General features: G+C 37.2%; 2 protein-coding genes across 4 annotated transcripts; one reads left to right on the top strand and one right to left on the bottom strand.

The window, feature by feature from the left end:
• The first annotated feature begins 1242 nt into the window (after positions 1-1242).
• On the top strand, positions 1243-3158 carry LOC124179717 (INO80 complex subunit C). 2 transcript variants are annotated; one of them, XM_046564403.1, is made up of 4 exons: positions 1243-1434; positions 1708-1926; positions 2029-2096; positions 2194-3158. In XM_046564403.1, the coding sequence occupies exons 2-4, from the start codon at positions 1749-1751 to the stop codon at positions 2323-2325; spliced, it is 378 nt and encodes a 125-aa protein (XP_046420359.1). In that variant the 5' UTR covers positions 1243-1434; positions 1708-1748; the 3' UTR covers positions 2326-3158. The 2 variants fall into 2 exon arrangements, with proteins under 2 accessions (XP_046420359.1, XP_046420357.1); XM_046564401.1 differs by having other exon boundaries at positions 1244-1434; positions 1735-1926.
• On the bottom strand, positions 3090-6641 carry LOC124179716 (co-chaperone protein daf-41). Of its 2 annotated transcripts, none has more exons than XM_046564400.1 (3): positions 6487-6641; positions 5297-5687; positions 3090-3429 (listed from the first exon to the last, which is right to left on the bottom strand). In XM_046564400.1, the coding sequence occupies exons 1-3, from the start codon at positions 6543-6545 to the stop codon at positions 3301-3303; spliced, it is 579 nt and encodes a 192-aa protein (XP_046420356.1). In that variant the 5' UTR covers positions 6546-6641; the 3' UTR covers positions 3090-3300. The 2 variants fall into 2 exon arrangements, with proteins under 2 accessions (XP_046420356.1, XP_046420355.1); XM_046564399.1 differs by having other exon boundaries at positions 6418-6625.
• Positions 6642-15477: the final 8836 nt, after the last annotated feature.

Genomic DNA, 15477 nt, shown 5'->3' with positions numbered 1-15477 from the left:
TGTTAAATCACATTCATTTTCGTTCAGAATTTTCTTTGTAAAAATCGTTACTTTGTACGTTCGAGCTCGACAATTAATATGATATCACGGTTTGTTGGGTTGTTTTGGTACATCGATAATAAAATGATGTGAGAATTAAAAATAAGTTTAGTTTCTACATTTCAGACAAGAATTATGCACTCGTTTTTTCTCCTGCCGATCCAGGCTCAAGTAGCGAGGCTCTTCGATGGTCAGCCGTTGACTAAAGATATATTCTACAGTTAACGGGTCAGCTAATGATGCTGCCATTTTGCGACAGTTGGATGATAAAAACTTTTGCTCATACCTTTCAAACGTGTGTTAAATTACACCAGAAGTTTTTAGAACCTTCGTTCTTTCTCTCCCTATCAAAAAAAAATCGCCGACAATCACGTTTCTAGGCCTCTAAATCAGGACACTGCGTTCAATACTGTCTCATATACGGAGCATCCCATTACATCTCCACCAAAATTAGCGCATCCGTGATGTATTACAGTTACTCTGAATTTTTTTCCATACGAACACTTTTCGAAAGACAACATTGCTTCTTTACCCAACGTAGGTACATCACTTGCGACTAGCTAAAACAGCGTTTCGATTCTAAGCCTACGAAAATTCAAGATCGAGAGAGCAAAAGAAAAGTTGTTGGAATAATTACGAATATTAATATTGTGGAATACATCGAGCGCGTGTCGAAAAGAATCCCATTTCGAAATGAATAATTGTTCTAATTTCCTATTATAAACGTATTATTGTAGATAATCTAGTTTGTTTCCTGGAAAATTCTAAAATTTACAGTATGCATCACGTATTAATCGTAAATGGATCATATATATTAATATCGTACATGGACCGCATATACACATATACTTTTTGGTCTCTGCATCATTATGACATCTGATCTATCATTATTTATCATCCATGTATACATACTTTTCCCAGGTACCTATACTTTAATGAAATCACGTTTTTGCTACGAATTTTGGAAGAAATTGATTCTCATCATTAATTTCTTGAATCGCTGACGATTCGGTAACGTTATAAGTCGGTAAGTACGCACAAGCTAAATATTGACTTGGACTTACCATTACGACGACTGTGTTACTCGGAAGGTTATTGCAGCCAACATCATATCGTGATCGGTAACCCTCTGATGCTCTGCAATAAGTTCCCAACTCTGCCGCTGGATCACCACAGAGGGCGCAAGCGCGCGACGAATTTCAATTGTCACTGGTCACACCAAAGCCCATAAGGTTAACTGGCTTTATAATCTTCAGTCAACGACGAATCTAACCGAATTTGCAGATTGCCATTTTTTTACAGGCGAGCGTAAGTTTGAAATTTACAATCTGGTAAATACAATTCGATTGCCAATCCCAGATTCATCATTTCAAGCTTAATAATACCGATATAAAGGTATAGTATACTTATCTACGAATCGAAAATTTGTAACCTTATTCCGTAATGCATTTGTCATGTAACTTCTATACATACATAACCTCTAATTCAACCTGTTATTTTGAGATGTGCAAAGTTCTCACTTTCGTTCAAAGTACTTTTGTCATTGGTAACAATACCGAAATGTTCGTAAACTTGAGTTTGGTGTTTAATCAGGTCTGACGAATTCCGTACTTTGCATTCGCTTATCACACTCACAGAAATCAGGCAATTTTTTTTACCATCAATCAGTTGACCTCTGCTTCCTGCAATCTGCAAATAAATTTGGGAACATGGTGAATGAGGAGATTGTGGAATTGAGCAAAAAACCGCAACCGGTTTTCAAGGATCCAACATTCCAACAAAAATTTCGCCCCATAAGCAGTTCGGGAAAAAAAAGAATCTGGCGATCCTTGAAGCAGGTGCTTGCTCAAGAGCGATCATTACCTTGGTCTCCGGAAGTTGTTCTCTGTAAGTAAATACAGCAAGTTATATATCTCTGTTATAATATTCAAATCAATTATTAAACTGAAACTCAAACTTGTGTGTAACCATATATGTTTTTGCTCTCAGATAGCTCAATCAACGCACCGCCCAGTTTCAAACCTGCCAAAAAATATTCAGACATATCTGGCCTTCCTGTAAGTATTCGTTACCTAGTAGGTTGAATGATTATTTTTATTAATTAGATTCGTGCACTCTATATTCTATATAAACCTTTGTTATATTTATTTTCAGTCAAGGTACACAGATCCACAGACAAAGTTGCATTTCGCTACCGCTGAAGAATATGCAACTGTACGAAGTCTACCAATGGACATCACAGCTGGATATTTAGCATTGCGAGGCGCATCTAGCATTGTAGGCTAAACATGGTTTAGTTAATAAAAAAAAAATAACTATTATTATATTTTAAGTATAATTATTCACGCAAACATACTGCGTCAGGCTGTGAAACTCATCATTGTAATTATAATTAAAGTCAAGGTATAATCAGTGTGAGTTTTAGGTTTACAAAATACATTTATAGCTCTGAAATCAGTTATGACACCTGCCATGAAAGTCATCTCTGTAAATGAATTTATTACAGTTCTATATTGAATATTTTGTTACAAATTTTATACATTGAATTTTAGGCAGTGGTCGTTGGTACAGCAATTTATCTTCTACTGTACGCAATGTTGATGGAAGTTTTTAATATTGATGAAATGGTTATGTATGTACTTCATAACCTGCTTTGGTATAAACTATTTTTTACATATAAAAGAAATCAACTTCCTTGTTATTCACTTACATGAATAATCAAATAAATCGTTCATGTACCGGTTTTCTTTTTCTTAACGTAGTGTGAGCAGGCATTTCACACGTGTGGAGATCTAGCCTCGACAGTTTTTATCAAATAAACAGACTGTTTTTTTTTTCCATTTATTGGTTTTCTTTATATCCTTCTTAATATTTTACACATTTAATTCATTCATTGTTAAAAAAAAAGCTTTTGCATTATAACTTAGTTTACGAGCTAAAGACTAAGGGATGGGTAGTGGTGGGGGAGGTCGAAAACTGTACGGCTGCTCGTCGTTTACCAGCAACATTATTTTTTTTTTATGAGATGTTATTATATATTTTTTCTTCTCTTCAAGTTTTCGGTCTTTCGCGCACCGCGCTTAGCTAAAAGTTAGGTATTACGTTGTTGGCCATTGATTCTAAAATTGCAAAAAGCATTCGCAATGGAATTTTTTTTTTTTCCTAAACAAGACGGCCATGCGAAAGTTTCCGCCTGTAAAGAACACCTGTTTTAGCTCACAATTCTTTCCGAGAGGGTAAGTTGATTTTTTTCAAACAATTTCATTCCAAATCTGGCATATCATCGTCATCACTGTCTGGACCATCGGCGTCATCTCCCATGTCATCTAAATCGTCGAAACTTGGCTTGCGGTCTCCAGAACCACCCAAACCTCCCATTTGGCGCATCATCTGTAAAATGAAGAAGCAAAAAAAAATATGAACTTTCTGTATTAGAGCGCTCAATGAGAAACTTTGCAAAATTTCAACTCTGGCAAAAATAATTTTTATCTTTTAGAGGGCTGGCATTTTGTCCTTGAAAATCAATATTATTTAGAGGTATGATTTATGTATATAAATAGTCAACACATCAGGTGGAGGTTCAGAGTTATCTGCTGACTCCTAAAAGAGCCGGGTAGGCCTTTTAAAGGTAAAAAATATGAAATAAGTTTTAAGGTGTAACTTTACAGTGGGTACTTTGCCAACAAGACTTAATAACGAAATACTATAACTGTATCCAAACGCGAATGAAAAGATGTTTTTGTAACACCTGCATGGGAAGTTCGACTTTGTGCACTGTGGCGGATGTGCGAAGTACCCCATTCCTCACATTCAGAAACTGTTGGGAAATATCACACAAGTGTTAGGAACTGGTATTTTCTTAACAGTTTTCTGAGCTAAACTAGTACAACTAGTGCTATTTGACGCGATCGACTCGTGACTACAGTTTCGTCGGTTGTGTTGCAGTAACACATCTACATTAGCATTAGACCACGTTTACAATTGTCTCAAGTCAAACTTCCCATTACAGGTATTACAAAAATTATTACGAGTCATAAATACGGGTTTCATTGCTGCACTCGCCTTCGGCTCGAGCAACAAACTTCACGCTCGTCAGGTATCGCCAACTTCACGCACTCGTATCGCAATATACTATTACATTATTTTTTATGGTAAGTTCGACGGATTATATTATGCTTTTTGTCATTCGGCAATGCAGTATGCTCAACATTAAGCGTATGTAAATGAAACAAAAGACATATTGAACTCTTATTGAGTTAAAAATCCTGAAGCTTGAAACATTTCTTTGTTACATACAATAGCGTTAAGTTCACGTGAAACCTCAAAATACATTTAATTAAATTGTTTAAACGAGATACCGATTATTTTAAGAATATGAAGCTATAAATCAAAGTTTCTTCTATTTAAATAGCTACCGACAATTGTAGATAAAGAATATCACATATATACTCGTTTTTTTCAACACAGGCATGAAAAAGTCATTTTTTGACGCTTGTTTTTGATTTGTAAAGTGTCACTTTGTACCGCTAACCTCAGAATAGAATACAAAGACTTTATACGGCAGTTTCGATCCCCAGTTCTAAGTGTGCATCTCAGAATTGGCATATAGACTTTATACAGCAGTTCCGACTTCTGTTGCACGATCCGAGGTATAGATTTCAACAGACATCAAAGGGACTTATCATGTTTTGCCAGAAAAAAACATTGTGCGGGGTGCACCCGTAAAGTATTTTTGGCTCGTATAATGATTTCATTACTCGCTTTTGGCTAGCTTTTACCTTGTAACGAAATTTACTCGTTCATTATCCTTGCCGTGAAAACACCAACTTTACAGGGTATGCCACATAAAGTACTATTTACTTCTGAGAGAATTTTAGTTTAAAGCTGCTTTCTTGGATGAAATTTGTTGTTTGACGCCTGACTGGTCATCACAACGCCAAAGACTATACTCCGCCATCAATATCATTCACAAAGAGAATCGACAAACTTATACTCTATGCTCAGTTAATGCACACTTATAAATTTGAAAAACATTCTATTTTACTTTGTTGTATCATTGGGTAATTTAGAAACAGATTTATGGAATTGTGAAATTTTTAAAATACAGTTGAAACGACATATTTGAAGGATGGAAAAATACACAATTGTTTTCCACAAACCACCCTCGTGTACAGTTTATCAATTTTCATGTGAAAAGACTAAACATTACGACTCTTTTCATGAAAATGAATTAATTAAGCAGATCAATCAATGTTACCTCTTCCAAGTCACGGTTACCGCCACCACCACCGCCGAAGGATGCTTCATCTTCGCTATCGTCTTCATCTTGCCATTTGTTGAAGTCACTTTTCAGCCAGTGATACTTTTGTTTGTCTTTCGTCAGGTGCGGCCAGTATGGTCCAAGAGTCTTTTTTGTAAGGACCAATTCGAAATTTCTGCCCTTTGGAGTTTGGATTGTCTTTTCTGGGTCGATTTCTTTGTACAAATTGATTGTTACCTCGTGCGCCTTACGTTCAGTGCCACCAATACCATAGAAATATATTTTATCGGGCTCAACTTTGATTGTGGGATCTTTACAATCCTCCAGACATATAGTAACGTACACTACGTTACTTCTTTGCGCCCACATCACCGGCGGAGGTGTCACCCTGAGAATAAACAAGGACAACAAGAATTCGTAAATATCAAGTAAAACGTAAAAAAAAAATTCTTGGTTATGAACATGACGTTTCGAGCCGCGATATGAATGAGCTAGATATTCGAATTACGAAAAAATGTGACTGGTTTATTGAACTCGTGGTATTCAAAACGTGGTCATGGGGAAGGAAAATAATGGCAAGTCATAATACGCCGGAAGTGCGAATGGCGATTGATGTATCGACCAAGGGCAGTATTTTTTTTTATGGCGCCGTAAATTATCCAGGGTAGACACTGAGAGCGAGCAATCGAATAACGAGGGGCTGCTGATAAGAAGACAGATTTATCAGTAGAGAAAACATTTCCGTACTCTCGTGTTACACGATTACGAGCATGAGCCGCATCAAGCCGCTTGGGAATTCGAAGCGACTCGAGAGGTCGAGAGGGTGTTTTATTCGGTTGGCATGACGTCGATTACAGGAATACATAATAGTTTATTCGATAATTTAATAAGGGAGCCCTCCCGAGGTAAATATTGTCGGTTAGAACTAGTTTTCTAGAAATTTCGAGAATCAATAAAACCATTTCACAACATGGCGGCGTTTCGAAAGCCTGCAGGGCGGCAGGCGTATTTTTACAATCAATTTAGCACGAATAATATACCGGACGATGAGCCGGGTTTCGACACGAAATCCAACTCTACATTTTGAACTAGGCTTAAGTCAATTATTAGCTACTTACTGTCCCTCTTGAGTCATTTTGTAGCTGCTTTTTCCAGCGAAAAGAAACAAACGTGCAAGACTTACGTACCGCGCCGCACAACTAACTCGAGAAATGTTTTCGATATTCAATCTTCGAGGTGTATTCATATCGACAGGACAATAGAGCGTCGGCCATTATTATTGGGCAAATCTCGAAACTTAAAACGTATAATAATGCCTGTAACACCGCAGAACAAAGAATCCCGTTGATGGAATAACTCTAAAAGTATCCCTCGCTTCGCAATTGTTAGCGGCGAGCAAAAAGTGTACAGGTTAAAAATATATTTTTATCGCCGTGCGATCAACAATGTATTCGTGGTTCGATATCTCGATACGAGAGAAGATCGATTTTCATCCGAATCGAAATCGATTTCGAGATAATCGAAGGATACGCTCAGCCCGGGGAATTCAAAGTGGCAAAATGATGCAACGCATATTGAATGTGGTCGTAATAGTATCTTGATGCGAAAACCGGCATTTCGACAAAGATGGATGTTGACTGCTATTACGGTTTATAGGTAAGCACAGGTTACCACATTGGATATTATTTAATCGATTATGCTAAATAGTTCTCATCGTCATATACTCACAGAATCGTTATGTAAAGAAAATCGGATGAATCGTTTCATCGTGACTGAGTCAGAAAGACATCAATTATAATATAACTGAGTCATTTTCGAATTACCCAGCGTTTGTAATGATACATATTGTCAGTTTCAATAATAGATGACTACCTGCATCAATATACGAGTATGATCTCTCGGCGATCTCGGTTTACCTAAGAGTAAACGAAAGCAATTGCGTGCTATACGTATTTGCATCGATGCGGTAAAATTTCAAATTCACAGCACAATAATGTTTGCATCTTTTCAACTGACTTTTAGTCAAAAGTGTAACATCACACAATCCCAACAATTCTAAAAATAATTAATCTACCGATTCTTTAGTAACGTTTGCCATACGCCATGTTCTATACTTCCGTCAAAGTTTTTACAATAATAATTTTTAAGCAGCAAAGTTGAACGTACGACTAAAATAGAATGAAAAGAAGGAGAGAGAGAGAGAAAAAAAAAGTGATGAACTTTCTCGATCTATTGCGCAGGTAGTGAGTAGAAGATTTACGCACGTGGAGTATAGCTGCAACATAAATAAATTAATATCAAAAATCGAGGACAGAAATATATGAAATTCTGAAATTTGCACTTCCGCGATAAGTATAAATATTCGCGAAACGTATATATTTCGAAAAATCTATCCCTCTTACAGCGTTTCCGTTTGAGTGATAATTATCATTTGGATGATAGTTTTTTATCAACGTTTTGTGTCGAAACGATCGTAGAAGCCGAATCCACCCGTTTGTATCGAGGAATCCGTATTGACCAAACTCTCCAATCTTCCTTAAGATCGGTAAGAGATGAGAAGGTGGTAGGGAGGAACAGCACTTAGATTGTAGGTCACTTGCAATGGATATGGAGGGGCTGTACCCTTCTGGTAGCGACGATCTAACTGGACATACACAGTAGGTTTTCCAGTCTCTTTCTCCTTCGAGTTGAATCCAGGTGACGAATAGACCGCCGAGTGTCCACTACTATATACTTGAGATACATAATAAATTAGTTAAATAATTATAGTTGCGACACGGCGAGCGTCTGCTTTGATGCCTTGCCACATACGTACATCCATGGCATGGACAGACACTGTGCGCTCATCATTATCTCCGATCAGCGAAGTACTTTTTCGTTTTGCTTTTTCTTTATAAATATAAAACTCGGTTCGGTTCAATGTGTACAATCCGTCAGTGGCCAGTGGACTGCAGTGTGTTAAACTATGTAGTCAGTATCGTATTGCATGTATCTTAAATAAAGTAATCATGACGACCGTATCAAATCTGAGTATTGACTTGCTGTTTGTTTGAGGTAGCCCAGATCAGTGCTTGTTTGTTTAATTAAAATTAACACCATGTCTACAAGTTCGCTCTTCTACAAGGACAAATATGCGGTGAGTATATTTATTTAACGCTATTGCAGATCCAGAAGGTTTAATACGTAATCACCTATGCGTATTGCAACGTATGCACATCGCGTTACATATATGCGTACCTATATTCAGCTATTCTTTTATATCCGTATGCAGGCATGACTTCATGTGAATCACCTGTCCGGCGCAGGCATTAATTGCTAATTACGCAGCAATCAACTGCCCACACTGGACAATTTAATAAAAATACAAAAATGATACTACTGAATTGAATGAAATGAATTGAAATACGAAATACACTTCGTGATGCATTTATTGCTTTATGTTTAATTCTTTCGATACAGAAACAGAAAGTAGATGTATGTATATAATTAGATACACGAACAGATTGATACCGCATGTAGAAATAAAAATAAATTTTCTTAATCGGCACTAAATGTTGATCAATCCGTTACACACGCACCGTATTCGATGCATCGCGAGCTCGCAGGTTTCGTATCTGTTGTTGTTTATTTTTTCCCTTTTTTTTTCTACACATCATGATGTCACGTGGTGCCGTTAAATTGAGAAGGAGAAATGATGCTATCGTGAAATTATCAGCTATAATCTGTTGCCTAAATATATATGACTACGTGCAGTACAAGTCGAATGAAAAACTGGACATTCCTGTTCGACTGTTGCAATGTTGGTTAAAATTTATAAATAATTATAAATCGAACTTTCGTACGGTGATAATAATAAATGTATAAAAATTGCACACACTTTAGTCGAGTGAAGAAAAAAACAAAAGAGCTTCAGGGATAAATATATCTGTTATATATGTTTCTTAAAAAAAAATTTGCCAAACGAAGGAAAAAAAGTGCAGCTAACCTACAGAAACAGGTTCGTTTTATTATACGTCATACATATTGTATATATACATATATATATATATATATATATGTGTGTGTGTATATTATACTTCGGAGCGATGTTCACACAAAGCGTATAATATTTATTAACTTCGAATTTCGTACGTACGGTGTGAATCGGCGCTCTCGCACGCCATGACGATTTCCTCTTTCTTATTGGATCTATAAGTGTAATGAAGTGCAGTGTTTGCATTTCCTTCGACGATCGAGGTGCGTCTACGCCTGCAAGTCCATTCCCACGAGTCTATTTTAACAGTACTAAGACCGCAGCTCTTAGCCTTATAGCCTGCTTCACAAACGCAAAGTTCAACCGGCTTCCACTTCCTTGTCTTTTATTTTCGTTACATAATTATACAGGGATCGGATAATAGATTAGAAGAATTACGAACGTAACGCGTGATCGTGGTCTAATACAAGCCTGATAATCGAAGGGCCCTCAGGGGTGAAAGTCTTATGTCAGAGGTTTGCATCTTGTTTTATTATACTGGACCACTGCCTCCCACGCAAACGGCTGCATATAATATGAGGAGAGGAGTAAAACAAGAGGGATACGCATATTAATGTGTTTACATATATTATACGTACACAAATTGGCACGTCTTCCTCCGCACGACGAGCACACACGTGTGTGACATTATAACAGTCTGTAAAATTTATTCAGTTATTATACATATGTATATGTGTAATGTGTACATACGGATGTATCTCTTTCTTGTACATATAATATATATATATATATATATATATATATGCATACATACAGATAGGCATACAATAATTACGTAAACCTAAATATCATTTCTCTTTCGAACTCCGACTTATACATATGTTGTAAGCGAATACGCGTACAGTAATCAACGCGATATATTAACTTTTAGCGTGTTTTGAAATTCGATAAAAACCGTTCCATCTTTAAGGTTACGATTCTCTTTCATTTTTATAGATTCCGCGTTGATTGTGGCCTACAAAATTGTCGCCGTCGCAGATTCAGCACAGATTTATAATATTATTGCATTGAATCGACTCGTTACTGAAATATCACAGTTCGCACAGTGGCGAAGATTTTTTTCCTGTTTATCATTAAAATTACACAATTTAATACAGAGATAGTGCTGCAGAGAGATGTTCCGGGAACATCCCAGCTAATTAAAACCGTTTGGAAAGAATCGTTAAAGCGGCTTGACTTTACGATTTGCCATTCCGAATTTAATTCCCAATTAAAATGACAATACCGAATATTCCTTTGATTGGCTTCCGTTAATTTTTTATTTCGTTTAAGCAGAGGACAGGGTTTTGATTCTTTCAGTTCCGTTATGTTGAAACAATAATCGAAACGCATGTCTGACTTCGTGATTAGTTGAAGTAAATATTTCCGAAATAGTGTACAAGACTATACTTTCCGTTCAAGAGTATCGTAAACTTCCTATGATTGTGAGCGGGTTATTACCAATTGAGCAACGCGATAGAACTGTTTACGAAACTTCATCTAGCGATTAAGTGCGGTGTATAGGCGTGAATGCCCACAATAGTGAAGATATCTTATCGCCCGCCCTCGCGCACATTTCGTCTTCGAATGATCCGGAGGTTATTTCGATTCCTCTAAACCACGTAACATCTGACTGTCGAGCGGTAGGAAAGACGAATAAATAGGCATTTGTAAACCTGCACGGTAATTTATACCAAATTTAAAAAAAAAAATTATTCTCCCCTTATTGCTTTACCAACGCAAGAAAAATACCATCAGTTTTCATCGAGACGATCAGACAGCGGTTTCGTATGTTTTTAGTTCTTGCAATAAACTGGCAAAAAATTCATGTAATTCATGAGCCAAATAGTTGTACAGTAATGTTCATTATTGCCTTGAGATTACGGCTAACTTGTTTGCGGTCCGAAACAAAATGCGAGTTTCGATTCTATACGAATTATGTGACAATGCCTCCCAATCTCATATCAACTGCACAGCCGGTCACTGTCATAAAATTCGTATAGAATCGAGACTCGCATTTTGTTTCGGACCGCAAACAAGTTAGCCTTAAGCTCAAGGCATTAATGAACATTACTTTACCTATTCGTCAGTCGGTTGTTCACATCGTAATAAAAATGCCTCTATTTTTTATTCAACTTACGAAAACCGTGTCAAAATTTCCCATTGCGAACCGTTGCTTCAATCGTATAATAACATAATACTGCATATATTATTATTCTTGATTAAAATGTCGAGAAAAATATTTTACCAGGTAAATAACACGTGGGTACGGGTAATTTTTAGACTGTTTACACACGTCAGGAGTCTGCGGAATATATCACCTAGGTATAATTTCGTCGCGAAATTAAACGGTGAAAAATTCTGCGGGGTTCGGTGTGAGTTAACTGTTTGGGCTTATTGATCACTATATAGTGAATCATGATCACAGTTACACAGACGTGTATAAATTATCCCATCCAGCCAAGTTGATCCTTGTTCTGATTTCCTTCGTCCATGATACGACATGCAGGCTTCGTTTTCGAAGAGATCAGATACCCTGACAATTCGAGTCAGTCGAATAGTGACCTTGCAGCGAAGACCAAGCGCTTATATACCTATATATATATATATATATACAAATCTACCTAAAAAATGGCAATCTGACTTTTCACATCTGTTATAATAATGGCGACGTGATTTATCCTTCGAAAGAAAAAAAAACAAAAACAACTTGCACAAAGTCGTAAAAGCCTTCGACTGTATTTCAATAATCGCGTACAACGCAAAATGGCGAGACGAACTTGCAGACAAGGCGGCGTCTATAATTTTAACCATGTTGCAGTTACGTACGTCCATCCATACGTCGCGTACACGCATAACGCATCTCCATTGCGGCACGATACGTACGTGGGTTAAGCACGTCGTTGTGGAGGAGGGGGAATTCATTGTGAAAGATCCCGGTTCCGGTTCCCTGGTTATTTCCGGTCTGTCCTTGTGTACGTCGCTCGTCCGATACCGCTATTTTAATAAAGTATATGTATAATCTACGCCTGCTGCGGACCGCCATCCATGGCTCTGCACGTGTGATGCGTGGCTGAAACCATCGCATAATAAAGACACACGCATGCACGGCCAGTATAAGGCACAAATACCTTATCGCATGCTGACTTGTGTGGATAAGTTTTAATATGCGAGAGAATACTCTGCGTTAAACTGCGCTGTTATGCCTATACCTAACGTCTGGAAACGTTCCAATCCTCATTTTAGCACTCGCTTTGAAATTAAAAAAAATTCAAGTCATGTGACCATTGATGAGTGAAATTGACTGTACGAATGGGACTCACCAAATGTCTAAATATGGTGAAAATATCGTTTGAAACTATCCACAAATGTTATATGCGTCAATGATGGTAAATACAAAAGAAACAAAATACTGCGTTGTGAGAATGGATCTTGGCAAATTAGATCAGTACATGCTAAGATATCAACAATTTGAGAAAAGATTTTATAATTGGACCGTTCAAAGTGATTGTACTCGTGTACTTTGTTTTTTATCTCATTACTTCTAATGTTTGCTGAATGTCTGTTGATTTTATTCACCATTATAGAGATCTCCAAGGATCGCATGAAAAGTATTTTACGCACAGTTTTCTTCGTAGAGCATAAAAATAGATTTTCATTAATACGGGACAACAAATGTTCGTTAATAATCACATTCGCTCGTTATAACTGTATTATAATGTCTGATTTTTAAATGTATTACAGACAATTTGTGGGTGTCCGATAAACGCGCAAAATAAGCCCAAAAACATTAGAATCCAATCAAACACGCAAGAGTTTAAATATTTTCAACGTACTAATTAAGAAACCATTCGTTAATTCGTTTATACCTTAAGTTGTGTTATTCGAATTTGCTCAGATTTATCTCCATCACGCAATCGGAATATTAATTGATTTGGGTTTACTACCATTGGCCAAATATCATCACTGGACATTCTTTGAACATTTTTTTTTTTTTTTTAACTTTTTCACCAACTTTTAATTCGGACTGTACGGCTCATTTATCTCGTCTACTATACAGTAATCTAGGTTTCATCACAAAATCGAAATTGAGGACAGTTTTCACAAAAATTACTTGAATATGTATTTTATGTACTGGGATTCTGGAGAATAAAAAATAAGTTTTTGAATAAATGACCCTGCACCAACGAGTGTGCAGCAATTTCGTGAAACTTCATAAACGGCTGTCTCGAATATCTTTACCGCAAAATGTAATATACTATAGCTTCGCGATTTTCACCGTTTAAGTGATGTGGGCCTTTTAAAATTGTGCCAATGTTCACCTGTAACCCGCGGGCGAAATCTTGAAGAGAAAGTAATTTTCGCCCGACCGAGGGTTAGATACCCTCCCGAGATGAACCTAACGGTGTTTATAATGACGGATCGGTTCGTTGACCCAATTACAGCGATAAATATCGCGTCCAAAAATGTGAGAGCACAGAGTCTAACACCTGTGCCTTTTTCATACTCGAAAGTAGATACAAGAAAAAAAGAGAAAAAGCACCGACAACTAGGTATAACTTATATACCCGTGTGCAAAGTCTAGTCGAGCAATTAATTGTAATCGCAAAATCTTGAGCGTCGGTTTCACTGAAAAATTTCTCCATTTTATCCTATTCTGTTTTAATAATACCATTCAACGGTTCTGTGCCTAAGTATTCTCGTAGTTTGCTTGTTCCCACATAAGAATTATACACCATGTGTCTACATGGTGTCTCGATATACGTACCCTTGCTGAATCCGGCTCTTGTATATCATACAAGATTTTTTGTACTATTCCTCGCTTAAACCGGACACAAAACACGTGAAGGACTTGCGAGCATCTTTTCTTCTCCCCTCTCTCGTCGTGTGTACGTATGTATACACATAGAAAAAAAGAGAATAATATCCACGATATATTATAATATAATTTTGTGTTGTGCTCTTTCAAGTAGCACACGTTGTAGAAATTATTATAATGAGGCCGCGTCCCGCCGATTAAACAAGTCTTGAATTTTTTAAAAATTTTTTTTTATTTCCCTCTCTTTTTCTTCTTCCAGTTTAACCGACAGGGACTTTCCGTTTCTAAATCATCGCCACTCGTCGACCAGTTCGATGTCTGGATTTAAAGGTATTGAAAGTACCTACGTACCACTTTGGAATTAGACAATTTACACCTGCATGGCGTCGATTGGTCTGCAAATGTTACTGCCCTCAAAAAGTAAATAAGATCGGTCCAAAACCGTGCTTCGGCCTCTCAAAGTCTATAATAGACGGACGTGCCGCGAAGATGATATCCTCTGAATGTGCCTTGGAATTTGCTGCCTCCCGGACACGGCTGTCCCGGAATTAGACGACAGCCGCGTTGCTCCTTATTCTCTATTTGTCACAACTCAGTCAGCCTGCAGAGAGACGGAATTTTATAAATTTCTCCATTTCTCATGGGATCCGTTAGCCCGCCGGCAGACATTCTTTTCATCCTTATTTGTTGTCTTCGTCTAGGAACTGCGAGCAAAACGTTTCAAAGATATAATCTTTTATTATAAATTATATTATATTCAATTCTGAACTTCGGAATAATATGTGAAAAAGGAGGGAAGAAAGTACCTCGAAGAATATCGTAGCAAAGAAAACGTCTCTTGACATAGCTAATGAATATATATTATATAATAGTAAAAAATGGGAGCAAAAGCCGATTTTCACGAAACAAAATTCAACGCTGATGGGTATAATATTTTCTCTGATTAATTGCTTTGCGTTCTGAAAGTGAAAAAAAAAATTAAAAACTAACGAAAACTCTTCCGAGATGTTGCAAAACCACGAATCGTAATTACCGTTCTCCTCTCTCCCATTTGACACGAATTAGTAGATATACCTATACAAGCAGTGGGTCGTAAGAACATTTGAACTGGGGTCAAACCTCGATCGTGCAATCGTTAAAAAAAAAATAAATAAATAACGTATAAAAATTAATAGCAATTACCGCAGTGTCTTGAGCGAACAGCTCGCCTATCGCTCGTGACAATTTAACGTTCGTTAACGTTAATGTTCGAACTTGGGCGGCAGCATGTTTCGACCTACATCGAGTGGCATGCATCGGGTTGCAGCGTCGTTGCATCGCGGTTTCGAGGATCGGTTCTCGACGCGG

The sequence above is a fragment of the Neodiprion fabricii genome, chromosome 4 (genome assembly GCF_021155785.1).
Source record: "Neodiprion fabricii isolate iyNeoFabr1 chromosome 4, iyNeoFabr1.1, whole genome shotgun sequence".
Lineage (NCBI taxonomy): Eukaryota > Metazoa > Arthropoda > Insecta > Hymenoptera > Diprionidae > Neodiprion > Neodiprion fabricii.
Note: the sequence above shows the minus strand (reverse complement) of the source record. Positions and strands in the feature narration are given on the sequence as shown.

Bases quoted from the DNA above. Each gene is read 5' to 3' on its own strand.
- LOC124179717 (XM_046564403.1), top strand. From the start codon at position 1,749: ATGGTGAATGAGGAGATTGTGGAATTGAGCAAAAAACCGCAACCGGTT. The intron at 1,927-2,028 runs GTAAGTAAATAC...TTTTGCTCTCAG, and splicing joins GTCTCCGGAAGTTGTTCTCT to ATAGCTCAATCAACGCACCG. The intron at 2,097-2,193 runs GTAAGTATTCGT...ATTTATTTTCAG, and splicing joins CAGACATATCTGGCCTTCCT to TCAAGGTACACAGATCCACA.
- LOC124179716 (XM_046564399.1), bottom strand. From the start codon at position 6,545: ATGAATACACCTCGAAGATTGAATATCGAAAACATTTCTCGAGTTAGT. The intron at 5,688-6,417 runs GTAAGTAGCTAA...GTTTATTCTCAG, and splicing joins AAAATGACTCAAGAGGGACA to GGTGACACCTCCGCCGGTGA. The intron at 3,430-5,296 runs GTAACATTGATT...TTCATTTTACAG, and splicing joins GTAACCGTGACTTGGAAGAG to ATGATGCGCCAAATGGGAGG.